Below are 24,530 nucleotides of genomic sequence, written 5' to 3'. Positions count from 1 at the left end.
AGTAAAAGCTTTTTATTTGTTTTCCTTGCTATATTCAGGTAACTTCTGGATACAAAGCCAAGACAGTTGTCACTGCACTCCCAGGGCCCTTTCTGGATCCTTTGTTGTCTCCTTCTCTCATGGAAGACTACGAGCTGAGACAGTTAGTGCTGGAAGTCATGCACAACCTCATGGATCGCCATGACAACAGGGCCAAGCTCCGAGGGATCAGGTGCCATCTTGGAAAGGGCTGAATTGAGCACGGCATGCATTCAAATACTGGTTTTTAACGTTAAAAATGTTCAGATTTTATTATCAGTTGTATTTAATGATTAATATATATGATTGGAAATGCATGGAGGGTGATTAATTTACAAAGATCTTATCTACTAGTAGTCACTAATTGCTTTTGCCTTAAATTTAGGATGGTGTTAGGAGACAAGATCGTTTCATTTGATTCATCTTAATTACTTTGGATAATTCGGTAGTATCATTGCATATATGTATAGTTTATGTGCTACTTAAAATGACTATTAAATGGTTCAAATTTCCTAATTACAAAAAGTTTTCTATGTAAAATATAAGTGCTATTCACTCAGAATGCTGTATTGATTGTTTCTAGGATCATACCAGATGTAGCTGATTTAAAAATAAAAAGAGAAAAAATCTGTAGACAAGATGCAAATTTCATGAAAAAGGTAAGATCATTCTGTAAAAATCAAGTGTATGATAGGAATTTCAGGTGCTTTTAGATGGATCTGTTGTTTTCTAAAATGAAGCTTAGAATTTTGGAGTTGAAGGACTTCAAGCTGCCTCCGCTTTGTTGCCCGTGGCTTTCCCGGTGGTGTCTCCTGCTGTCTAGGTTTCAAAACTGGATTGTTTTGCTGCTGTATTAGATAACAGAGTTCTCTTTCCACCATTAAGCCTCTGTAATTTTTACTCTGCAATCTTCTCCCATCTAAAACACACATACTGATTTAACTTCCCAGGGGCTCTTTCATAGACAGCTTTAAGTATTTGAAAATAGCCTGTCACCATTGAATAAATTTCTCTTATGCATATGAACTGTATATTAGGCACTGTTCTGTCTATATTTGGAATACAAAGAAGAGTTAGGCAGGATCTGTTCCCTTAAGTATTATCTAACTAAATTTTCATGATGATAATTTAATTTCTGCAGAGCTTTGAACCATCTTCAGGCATCTAGAAATGAGTCCATTTGACCCAAACAGTCATTGGGAACAGGCAGCCCTGACAGCTCAGTATTCTCAGCTGGAGCTGCTGCCTCCCCGGCTCTGGAGTGATAGGAAGCAGTGGAGTCAGGACCTGAGCTGGGGGCAAACCCTGGCCCTTAGATGTGACAGCTGGGCCACCCAAGGATGGCCTGTCCAGCAGCTTAGCTGGTAGGGACTCTTCTGTCCCATGTGTGTTGCATTTTAAGTATATAATTTACATACTCTGTTTGGCCACTTCTTGCAATCTGAATGAAAGAAACCTATTATTATAATTATTATAATTATTCAGCTCTATCTTGGTAAAATCTATTTTGTACCTTTCGTAGTATTTCATAGAATAAATAAAATATATTCCATGTTATAAGTAAATAAGCTCATGTGTGTATTATGCTGTATTTAGTTCTTAATTCTGAAAGGGTTACAAAGAGAAGTTGTTGCATAAAAGGTTGTAGATTCTTCAAATTCATTAGATAATACTGAACTACTTTAAAAAGTCTTTACACCTGGGCCCGGTGTGGTGGCCTAGCAACTAAAAGTCCTCACGTTGCACGCACTGGAATCCCATACAGGCATTGGTTCTGATCCCGGCAGCCCCACTTCGCATCCAGCTCCCTGCTTGTGGCCTGAGAAAGCAGTCGAGGATGGCCCAAAGCCTTGACACTGCACCCACGTGGGAGACCTGCTCCAGGCTCCTGGCTTTGGATTGGCTCAGCTCTAGCTGTTGTTGCCACTTGGGGAGTGAGTCACAGACAGAACTTCTTCCTCTGTGTCTTTCTCCTTCACTCTGTATGTCTGACTTTCCAATAAAGATAAAACTAAAAATAAAAGTCTATACCTATGCACACAACATGGTTATAGTACCTATTGTTTGGTTGTGTTTAATATGATGGGTTTATAGTGGTGATTTTTTTCAAATACACTTCCATTATATGTGGAACCTGAAAACTAAACTTGTAAGTATGTGAGAACTGCTTTAATGTTTGTTGATGGTGTTTAGAAACATTGGGATTCAAGAGTATTCTAAGGGTTTGAGAAGTCCTGGTACACAAGAACTGTATTTTCTTTGCAAGTATAGAGCCATTTCAGAGAAAAGCAAACTCTGAGTTCAAAATAGTGCAGAACTAAATATCTGCTTCAGAGACAAGAATATGGGAGCAAAATACAACTTCACATCTATAACCAAAAAAGGCATGCTTATGCTGCGCTACAATTCTCAGCCCTGTGATGCAGTCAGGCAGTGTCACAGTTAAATGGAAAGCGTAGTGGCATGTATGCTGGTTATAGGAGGGCTGGCTCTACAGGGGCCTTCTGCTGTTCTTGCTCAGTTCACTCCCTGAAAATGCTCAAAAAATCCTGCCAGAACACTCCGGGAACAAACCTGGAGTGTTGGAGCAGCCCGTCTTCCCCCTGCCACATTCCCTTGAGTGTATTCTTAACTCTGGCTGAACATTAGAAGCTTGGTGCTTTAAAACTACTGATGCTTGACCACTGACCAGTAAAATCAAGGTGGCAGGGGTGGGCGCAGGGAGGAGCATGAAGGATAGAAAAGGGAGGGGCATGGCAGCCACTCTACTTCCCAGTGTTTGGAAATTATAGATCGGGATGAGAACCAATGAGTCAAGCAGAGTTCATTGCTACATGGGGACTGGAAATAGAAATTACTATTATTTCTCTTAACTGTGACTTGGCACTTTGTTCTTGAGACCAAAAATGCTCTCGGAGTGATTATTATATCCTTTGATACATATGTATGCATATTATACATTGAAGCTGAAATGTTAACATCATTCTCTGGTGAGTGGTAACTTCCATACAGTGCCTGGAGAGTTTCTATACCCCGTTTCTCATAAATAAACTTAAGACATGTCTTTTGGAATTCCTCATTTATAGTATAGTATATGGTATAGTAAAGCCTGGCGAAGCTGTCTTTACATAGCATCTGACCGCAGCGTAATTGTTTTCCGCAAGACAAGAGCCTTGGTCCATTTTCCCTCAGCAGAATATTCTGTATCATTTCCAGGATGAATTGCAAAAGTGCCTCCCAGAGTTTTGCTATCCATTTCAGTATTTTCTCAAATTGGTCCGTAATTTATTTTGTTTCCAAATTATTCCTAAAAACAAAATTACTTAACCCAGAACTATTTCTTAGTTGCTGGTTTTAAGGTTTTGATTTGATATTAGCATATTTATTCACAGTAACAATTTGATCATCTAATTGTCACTCGTTATGTTATGAAATGAGAGCTGTTTTATAGAAGTTAAATTACTTGACAATTTTCTTTACTACATTTTAAACAAAACTATCTTTTTGTGCAGAACGGTCAGCAGCTGTACCGGCACATCTATTTGGGCTGTAAAGAGGAAGACAATGTTCAGAAAAACTATGAGCTGCTTTATACTTCTCTTGCTCTCATAACGATCGAACTGGCCAATGAAGAAGTGGTTATTGATCTCATCCGACTGGCCATTGCTTTACAGGTGTGCTTTTCTTCCCTGCCATTGAAAAGTACGTTCTTTTCTTTTTCAGTGAAACAGACACCTTCCCTAAAGGCCTCAACTGCAAAGTGTCTACTTACAGATCTAAACTGCCGAAAACTATGATCACATTCATTTGATTTTTTTTTAACAGATGAAACATTAACTGCGTTCAGGGCCACAGGGATACTGAGACGAAAAACATAGTCTTTGCACCCATACTGCCTGTCTGGAGGGGAAGATAGATTAAATGTTAATTGTACACATACACACATACACAATGTTTCTAGATTGGAGTTGTGTGTCATATAACATAGGAGAGTATACAGTGGAATTGTTAGAACAGAAAAGGCTTTCTTAAGGAATACACAGGTTAGGGATTTAAATCTCTGAAGAGTGGGCATTTTATTCTTTCAGAATGAAAAAAATAAATATGTACATAACTTAATGAAGCTGGTGCTGTGGGGTGGCCAGCTAGATCTCAAACCTATGACCCCAGCATCCCTGGGTGCTGGTTCATGTCCCTGCTGCTCCTCTCCTGATGCAGATCATAACTTATGGCCTGGGAAAGCCATGAAGTATGGCTGAAATTTGAGGGCCCCTACGTCCACATGGGAGATCCAGAAGAAGCTCCAAGCCCTGGCTTTGGATCAGACCAACTCCAGCCATCACAACCACTTGGTTGCTCCGTCTCTCCTTCTCTGTCCCTCTCTGTAACTCTGCGTTTCAAAGAAAAATAACTCTGAAAGAAGGAACTTGGTGACCTTTTTATTTGCAATCCAGATTGCCTGCATTTTCCAGTATAATCATAGAGAAAATGTCAGTGACACTTCAGATTGTGATCTAATGGATCTGTTTCTTACTCAAGGACAGTGCAATCATCAATGAGGATAATTTGCCAATGTTCCATCGCTGCGGAATCATGGCCCTGGTTGCAGCGTATCTCAACTTCGTGAGTCAGATGATAGCTGTCCCTGCATTTTGCCAGCATGTTAGCAAGGTAATATATTCACAACAGTTTGTAAACTTGGGTTTTGTCTGAAAATGATTGATTTACGTTCTGTGATGATTGCTTTTTCATTTTTATGATTACCTATCATCATTGAGATAATCTATAAAATACACCATGAGTGGGGCCAGCATGGGGGCTCAAAAGGCTAATCATTCACCTTGCAGTGCCGGCATCCCAAATGGGCTCTAGTTTGGCTATTTGGCTTCCAGTCCATCTGTCTATTTATAACCTGAGAAGGCAACAGAATGGCTCAAGTCTTTATAGTTCTGCACTGATGTGGGAGACCTGGAAGAGGCTCCTGGCTCCTGGCTTTGGTTCGGCTCAGCTCTGACCATTGCAGCCCTTTAGAAATGGAATTACTGTCTGTCTCTCCTGTGCTCTGTAAATCTGCCTTTCATAATTAAAAAAAATGTGCAGTGATTAAATTGAAATTACAGTGGAAATGCAGTTAGTATTTGTAGCCTGCATTTCCTTTGCTGTTCATTTTGTTAGTGTTAGGTCCAAAGATCCCCAAAGCAGGGAAAGACGGTTCCACATGCAACAATGCAAAAGCAAAGAAACTTTGTTGCTAGCTCGAGCTAGGGTCCATGTCTCATCCATCGCAATGGAGTCTTGACAAGCACCCCACTTGTCTCTTGCAAACTGTTTTTATTCCCTCCTAGTCATGTACAACACGTCTCCAGCAAGCAGTTCTTATCTTGGTCATGTGTAGCTCGTACCGGTGTAGGCCACATTCCCATGCAACCCGCACCAGTGGAGAACACATTCCACTTGCGGACATGTGGATGCCCCTGATTGGCCCATCTCCAAGGTCGTTCCCCCCTGCCCACTCCATCACTTCGGGGAAAATGGAACTTGGAAGTGAAGTGAGACTTAGTGAAGTGACCTTAGGCCTATCATGGTGTCAGTCCTGTTCTGTATGCAGCAAAGCCAAGCAACAATTACAGAAGGCAAATATAGCGTTTATGCTAACAGTTAAGAAACTCCCTTATCTCCACTTAGCACTTTCCTACTACTATTATATGTTTAACTAGTCTCACCTCTAGACACTAATTTACTATTTATCCCTAATAACCTTTTAACACTACTGTTGTTAAAAGTAAATCCCTGCCACCCAGCCTTGTACCCCCAACTGCACATTAGCATGTTTGTAACTGTAGTAGCTGAGTAGAAGACATGGTTCTCTTCTGTAATATCTTCCATGATTATATCTCTAAAATTCCTGAGTCATTAAACTGTACTGTCTTATAGTTATTTTACATTATTATTTTACTTGGGGCATATTTCAAAACATGCATTTTACATTTTGTCTTGTGTCTTTCAACTAAGGATTTTTTTTTCCAGCTTTAAAGCTCTTAATTCAAGGTGGCTGGTTAGCTCAGTTGGTTAGAGCGTGCAGCTAATAAAACTCTTAATTCAGTCGAAAGAACAAGTTTACTTCTAAACACAACTGTCACTGAGAACCTGGTTTTTATGAAGCAAAGTGCTTAGGCCAGTGGAGCCAGTAACATGGACAAGGAGAGGGTCTGCACGGGGAACTGGAGTACCTTTGGAAGCCGAGAACTCTGAGGTCATCCACCCCCTTTTGGATCTACCACACAGAATGGAAGAAGCCCAAATTCTTCCTCGCAGGATCCAAGGTCATCGGAACAACAGCCGGGAACCCTGAGCGGTCCACAGGAACAGAACAGTAAACTTCCTTCGGGACTAGGGAGAGGAGCTTTCTCTGGTCCTTACTTAGTTCCAACTTTGGATCCCCACCCTCTCTTGCAATGACCATCAGAGTCGCTTCAGAGCCCCCCCCACCCAAACACACACACACACACACATTAGAATAGATAGGTAGAGAACAACAAGGAAAGCTTAGAACCAGACAGGAAATGGTCAGCATGGACTCACACATCACACATACCTTACTAGGTAGGACACAAATATTAATTACTCCTCACTAAGGTATTGAAGGTTTCTCTGCACACCCCTCTTAAAACTGTTTTGCACCTCAATTGTTGACATATGCCTTGCTAGAGTTATAACCCAGTTTAGACTATCCTAAAATCTGCCAAGTTCCCCAAATTTATGCTTCAACACTCTAAACTGCTAAATACTAAAATGAAAATAGACATGAGACAGTTGAATAGTACCCTATAGCCATTTTAAGGTGTATAGCAGCCGGTTCTGTGTATAAACTAAAATTGAAATGAAAATGAAGTAGTCACAGGATGTGGTTAAGAACTTGGATTTTTTTAAACATATTTGTTACTCAATACCATGTCAGTTAATTCCATAATGTTGTAAATTGTCATTGATGTTATGTTGTGGCTTTAAATTGATCGGGATGACATTCTGCCAGCTCTGCCTTCAGACCAGAGATGGCCTCCCCAAGAAACTGTTGAATTTACCTGGACAATAAGATGCTGGACTCTATGCTTGGTATACTCTTGCAATGAAAGAATCTTGACTGAATTTGAAATGTAATACAGCAACAAGGTGGAGGAATCCACCATGGAGGGGAGGGGTTGGGGGATCCCCAGAGCCTGTGAAACTGTCACATAATGCAATGTAATTAATAAAAAATATATTTATTTAAAAAAAAAAGGAGAGGGTCTGGGGATGAAACACCAACAGGAGACCAGTGATGGTAGAAGTCTCTCCCAAGTCTCTCTTTATTGCTACTTCATGTCTCCTTATATACTCTTCCCCTCAAGTCCTTTAGCCAAACAATTGGATACCATTGAGTTCAAATAGTCTAGGTGTTTTTAGCCACAAGCCCATTTCCTGTTACTGCTCAGCCTAAGGAGTGCTAATTAATTCCTTCACCCACAACATGAAAGTATAGCTCAGTCTTGTTTTTAGCATATTCGGATAAAGCATATTTGTTGGAGGCCTCCTGTGACAACAGGCTACCCTGTTTACACTGCTCAGAGCAGTGCAGTAGCTAGATCACACACACTGAGTCCTCATGTGCAGGCTGCAAGAAGAGTGTCAGAAGTGCAAGGTGCTGACTTGTTAAGGGATTTCCAAAGCAGTGCTTTGGGGAAAAAAAATGTGTATATGATGGGATTTTAAATAGTACCTGGAAATAAAAATGAACACTGCATCAGGGCTCAAGATCTAGCTTAAATCTCAAAATAATACATGTTGAAAAATTTTGTGTCTTTTTAAATTGTTTCCAGATTGTTGCAGCAAGGTGTTGAAAGGCAGGGTTTTTGATTTTTGCTTTGTTTCTGGCTGTTTTTTTTTTCAGGTTATTGAAACTCGGACTATGGAAGCCCCTTATTTTTTACCAGAGCATATTTTCAGAGATAAGTGCATGTATGTTAAATCTTTATATTTTTAAGGATGTGATGACTTCAAAAACCATTCAGTGATGATTATAAAGAAGTAAATTATTGTTCTAACAATTTCTCTTGTCTTACATTGATCATTATTTTGTTTCCATTATTTAATTCAGCCATCTGCCCCTGTTGCTGTAGAAGTTCTTGTACCTCATAAATACTAAATCATGAACACATGGTTTGTCTTTAAAAAAAAAAGAAAGCTGTATCCTACTTTCTTAATGTTAGGAATTATCCATTAACTCTAACTTTTAAAAAATGTTTCTTATAAACCTTCTCAAACCCTTGTTTGAAAGAACATAGTATCCTGTTGAAGCATTTCAGTAATAAATAGCAGTACTTTTTAAATTGTGAGAGAAAGAATATATTAAGGAAAATTGCTTTTACACTTCAATTCTTATTGCTGTCAAAAGCAAACAACTGTATAAATAATAAACTTCCATATTTTTATTTAAACATTTGATGCCAAAAGTTCTGTATAATATGAAAGTATTGGCCTAACATAATGGTAGCATCATGAAAGCAAAAACTTTGTATGATTATTGTTTCCTGTCACTTAACAGATTGTAGTGTTTGATGTTAATAAGCATGCTGTGTATTTGTTTTCTTCTTTTGTGTTCGCATGTGAACAGATTGTAAGGGTAAATTCACCATGGGATAATCCTGGGGAGAAGACCTTGGGCACCTTAGTTGTGTGTGGGACTATATGCCAGGGGTTTCTAAGGAGCTCATATTAGCTACCTAAAGGATGCTGATTTCTGTTACCAGTTACTAGTTAAATTCTGATTACAGCATTCAGGGTTTTGCTTAATGACCTGTTTTTACTCAGTAATTTAAATAATATTGAATGATTGCTTTAATTAACCTGACAGGCTTCCAAAATCTTTAGAGAAGCATGACAAAAATTTATATTTCCTGACCAACAAGATTGCAGAGTCGTTGGGAGGAAGTGGGTACGGTGTGGAGAGGCTGTCAGTCCCATACGTACCACAAGTAACAGGTAAGGGCAAGACCATCTGGACTTCTGTTGGCTGTGTGTCAGTAGCTTTTTACTATCCGTTTAACAATGAGGAAATGGTATCACTTTTTCAAATGGTTAAGAATTTTTTTGTTTTATTCTTGAAAATATTTACTACATTTCTAAAGATCGAAATATGATTTAACCATTAGTAAATGAAATTTTAAGTCTTCATTATTATACTTTATTATTATGTTTAATCTACTACAAGGTATTTCCTCATTAATATCATACTTAACCTATAGAATTTGATGGAAATTATTTAATTTATGATTACTTAGCAATCTTTGTTTTTGAAGGAAGCAAGTATTGGCCATGTAAGGTTAACTAAGAATTTTTTCTTTTGTAAACTCTCTATTTCCTTCTTTTCTCTCCATTGTCTAAAATAATTCTATAGTGTTTGAAGGCAAAACTTCTTGGTGCTTTTTTTCTCAGTTTCTATTTTAAAAACAAACAAAGAATTTCTGTTTAAAATGCTCATTTTCAATTGATTACATGTCATGGTTTGGTAGAAAGTGAGTTCTTCCTCTGAGGATACTTCTAATATGTATGAGAACTATTTGATTTCAGTTGGATAGTTTTCCAGCTCAATCTTTAAATGCCCTACAATCTTTGTAAATAATTGTTACAGTACAGATCCTGATACAATGACAGTTATTCAGAAGTCTTAAGATGTTTTGTAGATGTTATCACATTTTCTTTCTTTTTTAGACATTTGTATTTTATTTTTAATGTTTTTTACATAGTCGAGGGACATGGCTATGTGCACCTCTGATTAGGGCGGGGATTGTCACATTTTCTTTTAAATTTGATATATAAGAGGTTATGTTCCTCAATAATTTCTTCAGGATATAAAATGCAATAGAAATATTGATAGTTTTATATTTAAAGGAATTTTTTAAAAGACTAAAAGTATTTCATTTTTATAATTTGGATTTAGCTCTCTTTCCTTCAGGCAAAAAACCTCTTAAACCCAGGCACAAGTGCAAAGGTAAATGCGGCTGCCAGTTTGGCCTGCCCCATCCCTTCTCTATCTTCCAGGAAGGCAGCTTCCTGAGACGTGCCTCTAGCGAACACAGCTAGTACCCTGTGTGTTTCATAGAGTTGTAAATGTAGTTTGTATTTTTGTTTGCTTTCCTTATAGCTGTAGTTTGCTTTTACTCTTTTGCTATGTGCTTTTACTCCGACCCTTTATTGCTTAATTTTAAACTGAAGTTCTGGCAGTTTTGTTGTTTGTTTGTTTATTGTTGTTGTTTTTAACATATATTGCTTTTTCTCAGTTCCTCCTACTCCTGAACAAAAAGATTGTATGCTCTTTTGTAATAATCCTCTATCATTGACTAGAAGCATTGTGAATATTTCAGTTTATGGTTGACTGTGTAGCTGCAAAGTAGTCAGTGTGTATGAATAAAGTGTTTGTGATAACGTGAGGATTTGGATACTTTGTCATTAGTCTGCATGCTTAAATGAAGAACGAGGCTAAAGAAACAGTGATGTTCCATGTGATGCTCTAGTTTCACTTGCCCAGGTTAGCTTTTAAACTGAATCTAGGTGGTCTAGTAGCCCTGAATATTCTTAAAACTTCTTTATCTTTACCTTCTTTATCTCACTACTTCAGGTTATGTTGGAATTTAGTTAATGTAATTCTGTGCCAGACTTGGATTCAGGCTGTTTTCTTTGCTCTTTAGCCATTGTGGTACAGCTATATAAATTGTGTATAGATGCACAAGTAACAGCAAAGTACTGCTGAGGGAAGTGAGGCAGAGCTCCAACTCTTGCCTTCCAAAGTTACTTCCTTGTGCCCAGAAAAGAACAAGCAGAAAAACTGTTGGGATTGTGAGTAGCAGAGAGGAATGGGAAAACAAAAAGGATGAGGTGGGGTCAGCACTGTGGCTCGGCAGGCTCATCCTGTACCTTCAAATGCCAACAACCCATATGGGCAGTGGCTTGTGTCCCAGCTACTTGACTTTCCATCCAGCCCCCCAGCTTACTGCCTGGGAAAGCAGCGAAGGTGGCCCAAGTCCTTGGAACCTTGCACCCACGTGGAAGACCCAGAAGTTTCTGACTCCTGGCTCCAGATAGGCTCATAGGTAGCCATTCCAGCCACCTGGGAAGTTAGTCAGTGGATGGAAGAACTGTATGTCTGTCTCTCCTTCTCTCTGTAAATCCGCCTTTCAACTAAATCTTTTTTTAAAAAGTGAAGTAATTGATTCTCAGGAGGAAAAGCAGGGCAAGCACTTGACAGTGGGACCAGGGCTGTTGTCTTCCATGAGCTCTTTTTTCTGCAGCCACCATAAGCAGATAGTATGTAGGTTAGAAATGAAATGTTAGGAGTGGGAGGAATCTCCTAGTGATTACTATGTTCTTTCCTTTTAAAATGTCTAGTCCTTTTTTTAAAGAAAAAAAATACCAGTCCACCGTACTCTGTGCCCATGGGGTTGTCACTCTGTTGTCTCTCTTCTGTCCATCCTTCTGCTTTCTTACCTTTGTTTGTCTTCAGTTGGACTCTGCAGCCGGAAGCCTTTGTGAGTGAATGTGGAATCTAATGCAGAGTTTTCTCTGAGAGGCATGCTTCATTTATTTCTTTTAGTTCTGAGGAGACCTTGAAGGCTGAGCCTGGGACAGGTGTTGTGTTACACAGCTTAAGCTGTGCCTGGAATGCCCTTGTCCCATAGCAGAGTGCCTGGGACAAAGTCCTCCCTAGCTTCCTATCTAGTTTCTGATTGGTGCACTGGGAAGCAGAGCCAATGATGGCTCAGTTAACTGCTTCCCTGCAGTCAAGTGGGAAAGCTAGATGGAATTCCAGGGTCCTAGCTTCTGCTGGTCCAGCTTTGAGTGTGAAGGCATTAGGAGAGTGAACTAGTGAGTTCAAGATCTGTATCTGCCTTTCTCCCCCCTCCCCACTCTTTCTCACTCTTTCTGTGTCTGTCTCTGTCTCTCTTCCTGTCACTCTTCCTTTCATATAAATCAAACTTTAAAATGTAAACCTGGTTAGAACTAAAAACAAGTGAACAGAGATGATTGATGTTGTCATGCTGCTAGTTTCTGTAAAAGCAACAAAATATTCAAAGTGGATGAGCAGAGATTTTTTAAATGCCAATATGTGTATGTATGTATTATGTATGCATATATGTTCATATGTTCATATACATATATACATACATAGGATGGTATTCAGCCTTAAAAATTAAACTAATTCTGTCATTTGCAGTAACATGGATTAAGTTACAGGACAATATATTAAGTGAAATAAGCCAGCCATGGAGTGATGATACAGTTTTACTTATTTGTGGTTTCTAAAGCTTATGTAGGAGAAATAGTTGTGATGTTCATTTACATAGCATAGTAACCATATTAACAATAATATATATTTCAACATAGCAGACAAAGGGGATCTTAAATGTTCTTAACTAGAAAGTAATGATAAATACTTGAAGTGATAGACCTGCAAGTTGCTCTGATTTCATCATTTCCACAATATATAGACCCACTGACAGAGTACATTATGTTCCATAAGTATGCATATGCCTTTTTATGTGTGCATGTATGTATGCATATCTTTTTATGTGTACTAGTATTTGTAATTATTTTTGAATCCAAAGTAAAACTGAAAAATAAGTCTGAAACACTGCTTTATGTAATGAGGCCAAAAAAGGCAAATCCTTATTTCTTGAAGTTTTTGAAGTGAGATGTAGAGATTAAAAATAAAAAGCAATATAATGTTTCCAATGAATAATGAGGGGAAACCAATTTTTACTTTAGATGAAGATCGGCTTTCCAGAAGAAAAAGTATTGTTGACACTGTCTCCATCCAGGTGGATATTTTATCGAACAGCATTCCTTCTGATGATGTGGTAAGTCATGGAGGATTTATGCTTGAGAAGGTTATGGAAAGGAACTGTCTGCTCTTCATTCTTTAAAACAGAAAAAGGCGTAACTCCAAATTATTCCCAGATCAGCAGAATTCTTCGTAGAAATTAATTTGATTTAGCCTTAAACTTACTTACCATTTATCTTAATGAAGTCATCCAAATGTCCACAAAGATGCGTTACATTACCATTATGGTACGATATTGTTAAGATATTACATTATAATTTAGCATAGTAATAGAAACTTTAAAAAGTGGTAAGAACTTTAACTGTGTGGATAAAAGTATTACAGAATACTATCCAATTAGTAGGCATTCTCTATCCTGTTTGTTTTTTAAGTTTATGGAATATAAATTACAGAAATAAATGAAATTGTGAAGTCAGATGGTCACTATCCTTAGGAAATTTCATGTGTGTACATCTAAGAGAGATGTTTTTAATCATTGTGGATACTAAACAGAATGAGTTAACTGTAGCTTACAATAAACTGCTGTCAGTGAACGGTGTACTGTTTGAGGACTGTGAGTTATATGAAACTTTATAGATGTTCCCGTGTTTGAATAGCACACCACTGTGTACCCTCCTGAGGTACAGGGAGAAAGTGCAGCCAGCATTCCCGAGGACTTACTGCACACAGCCACCTGAGGATTTTTTGATAGTCAAGTAAAAATGCCAAAATGATAGGATGTCCCCTCAGCCTCCTCCTCATACTTTGTCCATTGCTTTCTTTCATAGGTATTTTATTATTTTTCTTTGGTACAATGTAAATAGAAGAGTATCCATATAAGAAAAGGAAAAAGGAATTACAGGAATTCATGCTTTCTCAACCTTTCTTTTCATCGCCTTCCAGTCCCTGTCAGTTAATTTGTCTTCTGGGATTTAGCCACTTCAGTGACTAGAGTACAGCTAACCTGTACCTTCTGTGTGCCACACAATTTCCCTTTAATCCTACTGGATTGACCATGCTTCTTCAGTTATCAGTAGAAAAGCAGGAGCACCTGGAGGGCTGGTCAGAGTTCATTCTGATACTGATCATCAAGAATGGTGTACAATTGCTTGCCAATCTGAAGCAATGAAAGATGAGCTTCCCAAATTCACCTGTGTTCAGGGCCGTTTTGATTCTAGGAGGGACTAAGACACTTGCTGCTTGTTCTGTCTGTGATGCACTATGAGTTACGAGCTGTTACCTCTGAGGGAAGAAGCATTTCCAAAGCTTTATCTTACAGGCTTAATTTTGTCAACGATACAATTTGGTTTATTGAGTGGGACTTCCAGTTAATCTTTTGTTATTTTTATTTCTCTCAAAAAAATACATACGGAGAAAACACTTGAAACTGTTTGAGAAAATGAGCATTTTGATAAAATGTTTTTATGCACAAAACATGCATTAAGGCATATGATGCAAAGTTTGATTATTTTTACATTAAAAGTGCGTTAATGACTCACTAACTTTTTAAAGATCTTAATGCTTGTCATTTTTTCTAACTCAAATATATTTTTGAACATCTGGGAAACTAAATTTAGTTTAGTGTCACAGTTACTTGCAAGTACTTGTGCTTCAACCTTTGCTGTTGTGGAATCTGCTTTTGTATGTTAGGCAGAATTGTAGATAAACACCAGAAACCAGAGTAGGAATCTTACATCTGGGCAGAAGGGGATTAATGACTTCCCAGCACTCATAGAAAACACTGTGAAGTGTTTACCAGTTAATGTCTAACAGAATAGCGTAGCAGGGTGTGATTAAGTTTATTTGCGTATAGTGTAACCAGATGAGAAAATTGCTCAGTAAAAATTATTCCTTTAATTCAAAGTATTTGCATCTTTTAAAATTTATTCTTATTGTATTATTCCATGTTGGAGTTCCAGAGACTTCGGGATTTCCCTTTCCTCCTTCCCAGATCCTCCTTCCCCACTGATTTCCTCCATGTCAGCACAATAGTATAGTCCTTCACAATCCATCATAAATCCATCATCTTGCTATTTAAAGGTGTTCTGACATTGTAGGCATGGTCAGTGGCAGAGTCCAGCATCCTATTGTAAGAATACATTCAACAGTTTCATTGGGAGCACATGTTTGATTTGTAAGTAGAGATGCACACTGCATTGTATCTTGACATCTGGGTGTGATGGTCTCTACTACAGTTGTTATACATACCCTTAGATGAAAAGTGATAAAATAAAATCAAAAACAGAAGGAAATATGGAAAATTTACGACAACATGAAGTTAAATAGCATGCTACTGAATCACCAGTGTATTGTTGAAGAAATGAAGAAAAAAAAAATCAAGGACCTTCCTGAAGCAAACAATTCTATTGTGTGACCTGTGGGTCAGTGAGGATATTGATAAGGAAACAAAAACTTTTTTTGAATGAGAGAAAATATTAACAAAAATATCAAAACCCCTGAGATGTAGCACAAACAGTATTGAAAGGGCTATTGATTGCATATTTTGCATGAAGGTTGCGTTATATCAGAGAGAATACATGGTATTTATCCTTTAGGGACTGACTTGTTCACTAAGCATAATGGGACCATTTGGTTGCAGATGGTAGGATTTCATTCTTTTTGATGGCGCAGTAATGTTCCATGGAGTAGATTTACCACAGTTTCTTTATCCACTCCTCTTTTGGTGGTCATCTGGGTCTTTTAAATTTTTTATACATAATCATAGTTTGCTCGCAGTTATATCTGCTTTCAGTGCTTACACTTAAAACACATACTGAATGTTGTTTGGGTGGAGAGCATAAAAATTCCAAATTTTACAAGGCTAGTTGTTAGTGTATGCTGTGGAAATAGTTCATCCACTGGAGATAGAAGTTCATTCTAATACTTACAGTTTAAAAGTCCACCATAGTTCACTTGATGAACTTTTTTCTTAAAAAAGTCATATGTAAAAACATCTATGTATCTAACTTTTACGTGTGAGTATATACACATCAGTAAGCACACCGATAAAGAAGAATGCAATAAAGTTATCTGTCCTCCCTGATGTGAGATTGTCAGCATGACCACTGGAAAGGACTATAGGCGTGGTTCTTTGGTCTCTTATGCTTAATGATGGCTATGAATGAAATCTGAAATTACTGTTTGATTATTCTCTTTAAAAGACATTCATCAGTGATTGGTTATGTGGAAACGCTAGTGAGATGTTACATGGATATTGAGTTGTGAGTGCATATTAAACATTTCTTTTACAAAATGAAGTCAGGAGTGGATAGCAAGGATTGTTTGTTCTGCCGCAATTAGAAGACCTTTATTTTATACACATGCACTTGTGCCTTTCCCCAAACACAGTTATAGAAACCTGTGTGTATCCTAGCATCACCCGTTGTCCATTACAGCCTGCTCTGCTAGAGGGTATCAGATTACCAGGGTGTAAGTGGCAGTGACATAAAATGCTGTATTGGAAGAAAATGCAAGTCCAGAAGCATTATGCAATCTAGGTTAGAGCCATAGGTCATATGCAAGGGAGAAGTCGTAAAAAGGAAAAGGAAAATTAAAACTCCTTTAGGATGGCACCCACATTTAGTGCCCATTTCAGCATAGTTAGAGCAGGCTGCAGTTAAGTTGAGCATCAGATAAAATAGATGGCTTGTAGTAGCAACACTGTGTGAAAATAAGAATCATTTAATACTGGCATAGAGAAGTTGGTATTTTTCAAATAATGTGTATAAAAAATTAGGTTAGGAGATAGATTGTGGTCAGATTTTTAGAAGAATTTACCACTGGATTGAATGTTCTATACGTAATTTGTTAAGATGTAAGGATGCCCTGAAGTTCAGGCAGGGCAACTCTTAGAATTAGACTTTTTTGAAGAAGAAAAAAAATAATTCAGAAGTGTTGTAAATCTGACCTGGAACGATGTGCCCTGGAGTAGCTAGGCTGGAGAAAGGGGCAGGAGAGCAGGAGTGCACAGCTTTCCATGTGGGATGGACGGGGCTTCCATCCACGGCTTCCAGGGGCTTAGAGAAATGACTGGCAGGTTCTGGATGCTAAGAAACTATACCGTAATTAGATGAATCAAGAAAGACAAGAACAAATCAGGGAAAAGAGCTCACAGGGTAAGGTACTTAGCTCTTTATTTTTCCTCCCTTAAATCGGTAATAAGTAAAAAAAGAAAAAAAAACTTTGTGTATCAAGAATGCCATTCTTCTCTTTCTGCTACATTCTATACTATAGTTGTTCGGGAAAAGTCTAAAGCTCTTAGCCAAGTGTAAAAGCAAATGAATCTTTTTTTCACCGAAGTAGTAGATTGTTTCTAGGTACATTTAAGTAGCCAGAGCCTAATCTTGTATGTCTGCTCCAAATATCTAGAGCAAAGCAACTGAAGATTCCCAAGTTTAATCTGACTTCAACTAGAAATGTGATCCCTCAGTAGAAAAACTGAGATAGTGGAACTCTTGCTGCTTCATTTCCAACTAAAGACTTTGTATTACAAAGAAGCTAAGGTGCAAAGCATGAAGTCTTTTGCTGTCATTAATCTTGCTGCCTTAGACTTAGCAAGAGAAGCTCATGAGCTAAAATTAGGGATGACCAGAGTTCAAGGCAAGTACTCACATATCTTTTTTAAATTTTTCATTCAGAGATAAAGTATTCCTTTTGAAATATACAATTGTCACGAAAAGTACTACTGATTTTTTATCTTAAAGATGTTAGTATCTTACCTTTTTTGTATCTCAAAGTAAGAGAGTGATGTAAGAACTCAAATAAAAGCATTTTTCTGTGGATGAAAACTCAGTGAGTTCAGCTTAGAAACAGAATATGCCTGTTTTAAGATACTGGTTTACTACTCATTGAATGTCTCCTGAAGTAGTGACTCTTTTAATCACTTTTAAAATTTAAAGTTCTAGATTATTTTTCATTTGTAAACTTCCATGGTTTTCTAGAACTATAGACTGGAGTATTTAGTTATTTTTACATGGCTTAAAATATGTTAATTAAGCCTTGACTACCTCTAAATGTTTTTCTGAGGAAGCACAGATCAGGTAATGGGACCCCAATCCTGTTGCATATACATATTCCTAGAGATTTGAGTTGCCTGGTGGATGCTGATTCTACCAGTCTAGTTCTAATATGTAAAGTTTTGGAAGGGAAATTTATACTGCAATAGACCAGTGTTAACAACAATGAAGAAGTGGAATGTATTCGACACTGTGGAGTATTATCACAAGCCAAGCTAACACAAAGAAAAGAATTCCAAGCATGTCACAGATGACTTGTAACTAGGCAAAAATATTATATGAATTGATGGGATATTGTTACTCTTTATTTACTTAAAATTACTTTCCTCCAGGTTAGTAATACTGAAGAGATCACTTTTGAAGCATTGAAGAAAGCAATTGGTGAGATACTGTGCACTGCTGAGCTTCCCTAATGTTTGACACACCTTCACTTAGCTTGGTACTTTCCTAGATGCCACAGTAAGTTAGAGCAGCATAACCAAAATAATCATAATAATTGCTTTGTATTTAAATGTATCAATTTTAACCAATTTTTTTTTAGATTTTTTAACATTTGTCTTATGATACTGCAATTCATAAGCAGATGCTAATACCAGTGTCTGGTATTAGTAATAACAGCAAGGTAGACAATTATCATTGTCTTACAGACTGGCAAGACTACACATTGTTTTACTATTTTATAAAAATCTCATTTCGTAGTATGATCGATAAATAGAAAGTATTGGAGACAGTATGACTCCCAGTGACCCCACCTGTATTTCAGTTACACACCTGTAACAAGATTCCATTTAGCTGATGTTTTGTGTGTCTCATGTGTCCAAAGATATAATACAGTTTTATAGGTATAGGGATTCCTGCCTTCCCCTCCTCTTCCACAAAAGGCAGTGTGGGATGCTTTTGCGCATTTGTTTTAAACTTTTATAACTAGCCTCAAATAAAACATTTTGATGATGCTATTATATCTTTTCTATTTTTGTCATGAAAGTGGTCTTGAAAATTGCCCCCTCTTTTTTTCTTTTCTTTCTTCCTTCTTTTTTTTTGTTTATAAATCATACCTCTTTGGGTGTTTGGAAGGGTTTATGAAATTGTATTCATTTTAATGAATCTACAAACATCTCTGTAGATACCAGTGGGATGGAAGAACAAGAAAAAGAAAAGAGACGCCTTGTCATAGAGAAATTCCAGAAAGCACCTTTTGAAGAAATAGCAGCACAGTGTGAATCCAAAGTAGGTGAACAGATAGGGTGAACTTGGGGGTAGAATATCAGTGATTTGGGTGTGGGTAGTTTATGTGCTTATCTGTTATTGTTATCAGTGAGATTACAAAAGGTAAAGATAAGGCAGTGGGAACACCTGCACCTGAGTTCAAGTAAGATCTCCAGCCATTGCTCACCCTGGAAGTAGCAGATTAGAGCTCAGCTACTTGAATCACTGCCACCTGCTTGGAAGACCTGGGTTGAGTTGAGCCCTCGACTTTGCCCTATCCTATCGCCAGCCTCAGTTGCTGTGGACGTTTCAAGATTGAACCAACATATGGAAAAATCAGTCAGTAATCTCCCTCTCCCTCTTTGTTGCACGTGCTGTCATTGTGCCATTTAAATAGAAATTAAAGGAAAAGAATAGAATCCTTAAATAATTACAGTAGATGATACCAGTCAAAACATTACAGCATTCTGAACCATCAGCGTAGTAGTTAACAGTTAAATGCTTTGTCATTTAAATTACATTTGTTATATTGTTAAGAATATTTGGGAAACAACAAATGTTTTTTTTTTTTTCCCTTCACAGGCAAATTTGCTTCATGATAGACTTGCTCAAATATTGGAGCTCACCATACGGTAAGCATTTTGTAACACGGCAAGAATGAAGTAACAACTCTCTTAACTGATGAATTCTTGGCTAAGTATTTTATTTTCCATTAAAGCTAAGTATAAGGTCATAAAATGACTCTGGCAATCTGTTTATTAAATGGGATCTATCATCATTTCTTGTCCAGTTTTCTTTGACTCTCCTAGTTCCTTTTTTAGGTCATGCATCCCTTAATAGTACTCAATTATTGAGCATGTAGAATATTACATACACTGAACCAGCACTATTTAATGTAACATATAACAGTTGACCTAAAAATAGGTAGTGGATTTTCTAAATTTCATTTTACAAGTGTATAAACAGAGGCTCATCTGAGTTAGATAGTTTATTGAAAGTCAGCTTGGAAAAAAATGCCACTAAGAGCAATGCAAAAGAATCCACTAGAAAGGTTAATTATGGAATAAACACGGGAACATTTACTTTGCTTGCTAGGGAAATCAGGTACTTAGAGCAGGTGCAGCATGTTGGACTTAAAAATATATAGGTAGGAAAACTTAGGAAATAAAAAGTAACTTGTTATATATTTAACATCTTCTAGAAAAGCAGATATTCATCCTGTTTAGAGCTCTGTTGGCAACTACTGGCCAGCAGGGGAGAAGATGATTCCTGTTTCACTTTTATCAAGACAGAAAATTTAACTCTGGAAAAGTACATAGAAATACAATTTATACAGAAATATATTTTTAATCTTAGTTGAGGGGTGGATTTTTTTTAGTGTAACTCAAAAACTAGAAAGCCTAAGATAACTGCTTTCATGGAAAAGTTTTAATTGTTTCACAAAATGTTGAAAATTCAATAGTTGCACAAAAGCATTTGTATCAGGCCTAGTGCAATGGCCAAGTGGTTAAAGTCCTCGCTTTGAGATCCTGGACCCTTATGGGATACCTGGAAAAAGTTCCTGGCTCCTGGCTTTGAATAGGCGCAGCTCCAACCGTTGTGGTCACTTGAGGAGTGAATCATTGGACAGAAGATCTTCCTTTCTGTCTCTCCTCCTCTTTGTATATCTGACTTTCCAATAAAAATAAAAAGAAATCTTAAAAAAATTTGTATCATAACAGATCATTTTCCCATATTAATTTGATAAAAACATATGAGTATGTCCCTAGTCAATGGCCACGTGTTGGCACTGTTCAGCTTCAAAGAATGATTTCTCTTTCAGCTGCCACATTGGCAGTTTTCCATAAGAAGTGTAGGAGGAAATGGAATCTCATTATGTTCTTACAATTGTAACTATAAACAGTGTTGAATTTGCTAAAAAGTAAACTTTTAAAGATGTTAAAAATAAGTTAATAGAAAAGTAAAAAGATTGTGTCCAGTATTTACAACAGTGTAAGAAAATGAGTGTAAAATACATGGTGAAAGATCAGCATTGTGGATGCTCTTTGAAGTAGAAATCCTCCTTATCCGACTGTAAACCAGAGACAGAGTAAAATGACATGTGATAAGAACGTACTCACGGGACTGGGCCTTTGCTCAGCGGTGAAGGTGCTAGTTGGAGGTCCACATCCCGCATTGAAATGCCTGGCTGGAGCCCTGACTGACTGCTTCCTGTCTAGCTCCTGACTCGCGCACGCCTGTGGGAGGCAGCACGTGATGACTAAAGTACTATCATTTCTGTCACCCACATGGGAGACTCAGTGTAGGATTGAGTTCTAGACTCCTGGCACAGTCCTGGCTGTTGTGGACATTCAGGAAGTTAAGAAGAAGTTGGAATATCTGTTTTTCTGGTTTTCAAAGAAAGGGACATTTTTTTAAAGATTTATTTTTTTTATTGCAAAGTCATATATATGTAACAGAGGAGAAGAGACAGGATCTTCTGTCTGATGATTTACTCCCCAAGTGACCACTGTGGCTGGAGCTGCGCCTGTCTGAAGCCAGGAGCCAAGACTATCTCGACTGCTTTCCCAGGCCACAAACAGGGAACTGGATGAGAAGTAGGGCTTCTGGGATTAGAACCAGCACCCATATGAGGTCCCAGCACATCCAAGGTGAGGACTTAACCACTAAGCTACCTCGCTGGGCTCGGAATTTTTTTTAAAGAATATGCTTAGTAGCATAGTTTGTAGTAATAATGAATAGATTATAATCCCATTACAAAATCTTTATCTGAGTCTTAAAAACAGCTTGACTCATTGTAGCCCTCTCCTCATTTAGCCTTACAGCATATTAGTAACTTCATCACATTGATTGCTGCAGTTAAGGTGGTTCACTTTGCTGTGTGTAAAATACACAGAACGATGTGGAATGAACACCTTGTAAATGTTGATAATGCCTTGTTGTTCTTTTGCAGTCCTCCTCCCAGTCCATCAGGAACACTGACCATTACGTCTGGGCATGCCCAGTATCAGTCTGTCCCAGTGTATGAGATGAAGTTCCCAGATCTGTGTGTGTACTGAGTGGCTCAGGAAGACCTCAGCATAAGATTCTGAAGCGTAAAAATTAAGATCACACTCGTGTTTTCAGGGTTTACTTAATGCATACTAGCATACTTGTTGAAAATGCTGGAACGTATATTTAATCAAATGGTTACGATACTGTATCAAAACTTCTGGAACTGTGTATGATTTAGAGTACTTTTGAAGTTAGATTTATGCCATGTAATTTGTTTTGAGGTCCCCTTTGGCTTAAAGTTGAAAGTGCATTGGTCTCACATATTCCGTTGTTAAGTGGTACATTTTAATCTTTGCAGGAACATGTTAATTTTGTACAAAGTAAGCCTCCAGAAGATTGAAAATGTTTAACCTGTCTACTGTATTTCTGAAAGATCAACAGAACTGTTTAGAAATAGAATTGCTTTTGATTTTGATTGTCTCCAAAAGCAAATATATAAGATTATATTCCTAATCCTGGGACTGCAAAAAACATCCCTTGGCTTTCTGTCTCCGTGTTGACTTAACTAAGTTGTGGCGGATCTCCTTCGTCCTGTACCGTGACGCTCTGGGAGAGCTGTTCCTTTTTGTGTTTACAGTGGTAAGCAGCTGCTGAGTGCTTTCCTAGCACAGTACCCTGAGCCCTGCCGCCCTGCAGCATCTGCACCTGGGATAAAGACTCTATGTTCTTCTGAAAGGTTGACCATTGAACCCGAGAGGCTTAGCGTCTGCTCTTGGACTACCCAACTGTGCAATATTTTTTACGTAATAAGATATATTTGTTTACAGGCCATGCTTTGAAAGTATAATAGTATTTTGCTGTGGCTTCATTAATTAAATAAGATATAGCTATATTTAATATAGGGGAAAAAAGGACATTTAAAACAGCTACTAGTTCACCTGTGAGGAGTTTGTGCATTTTGATTTCTGTTAGGAGTACATGAACTTGTATGTTTGTTTTTGAATTGTTTTAGATATTCATGGGCAAAAATTAATCAAATGGGCTTTTAATTTGTGAGCTTCTTCTGGTTTCAGCTCTCAGGGCCACAAGTGTATTCTACGAATGCACTAACTGAATCATAAAATAAGGTAAACTTAAACATCATAAAAATGAATAATTCTCATTCAAACTCTTGTCATAATCTCTTAGGACTTTTTTTTAAATAAAATCACCTGTTTATAGTTTCATTGCCTTTTCTGATTTAGTTTCTTTTTACATACCAAAAATGGTGCCCCAAAGTATAACTCAGTTTTTGCTTTGTGTTTGAAAAATGGCCATGAAGACTAGAATGTTTAACTTTGTGCTTATGGTTATTTGGGCACCATTGGTTGAAGCAAAAGAAAATCAAGATAATAATGGAATACTTGAAAATTATTGGCTATTTAAACCAAAGGGCAGTATCTTGAAAAGGTAGTTATTTTAACCTGATAGTGGGTTAAATATGACACTTGTGTTCACAGTGACTGTGCAGTCACCACTGGAAAACTGGGTGGCCCTGTTGTGGCTGACACCATCATCTTGCCTCTGATCAAGTAAAATGCTTCACCAGTTAAATTGCCGTGGCTAATGTTCTGATTTTTCTTTTTGTCTTCGTATTATTAATGAAAGATATGAATTGCCGACTGTACATTTTAAAAAGTCTGAGCAGGGGGACATGCAAAAACAATCATCATCCACTTGGATGTCATTTTATAAATCAACACTGTGTGCTTTTGTATGGAAATATGTAAATTTCATAGTTTAAGAAAAGATATATATATTCATTTGCTTTCATGCAAAGTAAAATTTGCTCTATAAAATTTCCTCTCAGTGATTTAGAAACACACACAACTGCACGCATACAGCCCGACTTGTGTTCGTCACAGGCTCTCTTGGTCCTTGCAGCTGTCGGCTTGAGTTTTGTGGCAGTTATTTTGTCATTGGTTTTAAATCAGTGGATTTTGTGTATCCTGAATTATTGAACTGATTTTGTTGGTAGATTCCCAAGAAATGGGTCTTCCCCGGTGACCTGCTATGTCTGTAGGAGGTTCTTTAGGGGATGGGCGTCATTCTGTACTGTAGCCAGTTCAGACACTGAAAGAGGATTTCAAGTTCACAGTCTTGCTCTGTTTTTGTAGGTGTATAAAGCTCTTAATAAATTGTTCATCATCATTTATTATGTATACTGTTGTTTGTATCTTTTTTTTGACATTAAATATTCCTCCTATACTTATGTGTGGCCCCACACTGTATTAGCAACATTTGGTTGTCATTGCAGTATACCTGAACACACACACACACACATATATTCATGTGGTTGCTTAATACCTCTCAGCTAATGATTTTTAGGATAATCTAAACTATACCAGCAATTAACTTTCAATCCCTTCCCAAAATATTTCTCTTCTTCATATCTAGGAAAAAAC

At 37.6% G+C, this 24,530-nt stretch overlaps 1 protein-coding gene across 3 annotated transcripts in view; it reads left to right on the top strand.

Annotated features, from left to right (window-relative positions):
• EFR3A (EFR3 homolog A) overlaps window positions 1-23,215 on the top strand; it is a 92,467-nt gene extending 69,252 nt beyond the window's left edge. For 2 of the 3 annotated variants that reach the window (XM_058668476.1, XM_058668477.1), the window contains 11 exons: window positions 39-211; window positions 602-677; window positions 3,531-3,692; window positions 4,558-4,689; window positions 7,946-8,013; window positions 8,909-9,036; window positions 12,817-12,908; window positions 18,219-18,267; window positions 19,010-19,113; window positions 19,675-19,724; window positions 22,046-23,215. In XM_058668476.1, coding sequence (XP_058524459.1) covers window positions 39-211; window positions 602-677; window positions 3,531-3,692; window positions 4,558-4,689; window positions 7,946-8,013; window positions 8,909-9,036; window positions 12,817-12,908; window positions 18,219-18,267; window positions 19,010-19,113; window positions 19,675-19,724; window positions 22,046-22,151 — 1,140 coding nt within the window. In that variant the 3' untranslated portion in view covers window positions 22,152-23,215. Of the gene's footprint in view, window positions 1-38; window positions 212-601; window positions 678-3,530; window positions 3,693-4,557; window positions 4,690-7,945; window positions 8,014-8,908; window positions 9,037-12,816; window positions 12,909-17,239; window positions 18,177-18,218; window positions 18,268-19,009; window positions 19,114-19,674; window positions 19,725-22,045 lie in introns of those variants that run through there. The other variant, XM_058668478.1, reaches the window with a different exon arrangement.
• The last annotated feature ends 1,315 nt before the right edge of the window (window positions 23,216-24,530 follow it).

The sequence above is a fragment of the Ochotona princeps genome, chromosome 9 (genome assembly GCF_030435755.1).
Source record: "Ochotona princeps isolate mOchPri1 chromosome 9, mOchPri1.hap1, whole genome shotgun sequence".
NCBI lineage: Eukaryota > Metazoa > Chordata > Mammalia > Lagomorpha > Ochotonidae > Ochotona > Ochotona princeps.
Note: the sequence above shows the minus strand (reverse complement) of the source record. Positions and strands in the feature narration are given on the sequence as shown.